The sequence below is a fragment of the Octopus bimaculoides genome, chromosome 14, assembly GCF_001194135.2.
Source record: "Octopus bimaculoides isolate UCB-OBI-ISO-001 chromosome 14, ASM119413v2, whole genome shotgun sequence".
NCBI lineage: Eukaryota > Metazoa > Mollusca > Cephalopoda > Octopoda > Octopodidae > Octopus > Octopus bimaculoides.
This window is the reverse complement of record NC_068994.1, coordinates 23,096,996-23,099,428: the sequence shown is the minus strand read 5'-3', so window position 1 is coordinate 23,099,428 and position 2,433 is coordinate 23,096,996. Positions and strand designations below refer to the sequence as shown.

Below are 2,433 nucleotides of genomic sequence, written 5' to 3'. Positions count from 1 at the left end.
GTCCCCAGATCTCAATATTATTGAACATTTATGGTGCATTTTAGAAAAAGCAAGTAAAGAGTCAATATCCTCCACCATTATCACTACAAGAACTGGAGACTCTTTTTGCTGAAGAATGGACAAAAATTCCTTTGGAAACAATTCAAACTTTGTACCAGTCCATACCTCATAGAATTCAAGCTGTAATTACTGCCAAAGGTGGTCCCACTCCATATTAAAATAAATTTGTTGGAAATTTTAAGTTGTTTCCATTATTTTGTCCAACCCCTATATATATATATCAGGTCATCCCATGAATAATATCCGAAATATCATATATGTAATTTCTATCAAATTTTACAGTATTCTAAAATGTCAAATGGGATTGATTGATATTCATACGAATTGGAAACCTTTAACTTATTATTTCTTTTAACAGAATAATCTGTCTGAATTAATTACTAATATTAACCCCTCAAAGATGGGTGTATCAAAGGACCATTTAAGGCACATAATGTTTTATGAATTCAAAAAGGGTTGTTTCAGCAGAAGCAACCTGAAATATCCATTCTATTTATGGGGAAGAGAACCTGAATGAAAGAAGTTGCAGAAGTTTGCAAAGGTCAAAAATGATGTCTTCAGCCTAAGAGTGAGACCATGAATAGGACGCCCAGTTTGAATTTGATGATGAACTTCTTTTGTCAGAGCTTGAGAAGGATAATGCTGTGTCAGTTGAAGAATTGGCAAGCAAGCTCAATTCAAGCCAACCAACTGTTAACTACCATTTTCGACAAATTGGACAGGTGTCCAAACTTGGAAAATGGGTTCCCCATAATTTTACATATGCCAACTCTCTTCTTTCTTCTCATTAAAACCTAAAGAGTTTTTCACCAATGGTATTAAACAACTGATGAGAAGATGAAAGGATGTCATCGATAATGATGGGAATCATATATAGGATTAAATTTTAATAAAATCTAACATTAGATTTTTTCTCCTTACCCAAAATTCAAACATTATTGGTGGGATGACCTGATATATATTTGCGGATGTGTGCGCCCCCCCCCACACACACACACCCTTCCCTATAACTCCAACTACTATTTTGACCTATTGTTATACTTCTGCAGTTATGCTGTGAATGTAATTTACCCTATATTCATGGGTCTTTTTAACTGAATACACAATAAATAATGCAGTCTTGGTGTAGCTTCTTAATGTACTTCCCTATCATTGCAGAACATTACAGAATTATCTAATTGTCACACTAATGCGGTCAATGTTACCATTTTTCCAAGAAAGTAATTTAGAAGAAGATGAAAAGGGTGAGTCAAATATTCTTAGATATTTTACTTTTTTTACTTGTACTAAAATGTTGAGCTTCATTTGTGTACTCAAATTATATAAACACATACCAAAGTTTCTCTTCACAAAACATCATGATGCATTTTGAAGGTATTCTCATTATTCTCCCTTCCTTTCCCACACTATCCTCACTGAACACCTCCTTTCCCTGCCTTCAAATGACTCTCTCTGTCCTCTACCATATTCCATCTTAGCGCCTCACATATATGCTATCATTCTCAACACCCTCTCATATCCCCCATCATGCCCATCCACTATACATACCCTTATGTATCCTCACATCTCCCTCTCTGACACTCCTATACCTTGCACATCCTTCCCCTGCTTTATTATCTATCGTCCTACTTGAGTCACAACTAGCTTTCTCATCTTACCCTTTCTCCACACTGATAATTCCCACCAATGACACCTCCACCCTTGCACATCATTAAATACATCCACTTTGACCTACCTCTTAAACCACCTGTAACTCTCCTTTCTCATACTTATGAAACCATCCACTCTGTCCTGCCCTCCTGATCCAATGACTGTATCCTCTCTGATGCTTGCCTACCTTGAGCATTTGCTCTGGCACACCACCACAACCATCTTTCTTCTTTATCTTCAGCTTCCCTATTACTATGATTCACCCTTATAATGTGGGATAGCCATGTGTCTCCTCTACAGCAAGACACCTGTTCTTTCCCTCTATCATTAGCTTTAGATTCTCAGCACCTGACTTAGTTATGGGGGAGGAGCACTTTTCTCTTTCTTGCTTTTTGTTTCTGGTAACTTGCTTGGTTACCTCACTAGTGTTGGTAGCATTAAAATAGCACCCAATATACATTGTTAGGCGATTGGTATTGGGTTCATCAAACTTTAAGTTATACGAGTCACTTCAGGCCCCTAGTTTTGCAAGTTGCAAGGTGGCGTCACAAGAGCTGGAACCATGAAAAAAAAAGCATCCAGTACATCATCCAATATTCTGAAAAGGGGTCAGCATTAGAAATGTTGTTCAGCTATAGAAACCTTTCCAAAGTAAATATGATGAACCATTCAATCCATATCTGCATAAGAATACACTTTAAGTAGTGGCAGGGGTGGAGGGGC

At 37.2% G+C, this 2,433-nt stretch overlaps 1 protein-coding gene across 1 annotated transcript in view; it reads left to right on the top strand.

The window, feature by feature from the left end:
• LOC106884025 (uncharacterized) overlaps positions 1-2,433 on the top strand; it is a 693,536-nt gene that overhangs the window by 663,051 nt on the left and 28,052 nt on the right. The window contains exon 10 of the mRNA XM_052972775.1: positions 1,219-1,304. Within this exon, the coding sequence (XP_052828735.1) occupies positions 1,219-1,304 (86 nt within the window). The remainder of the gene's footprint in view (positions 1-1,218; positions 1,305-2,433) is intronic.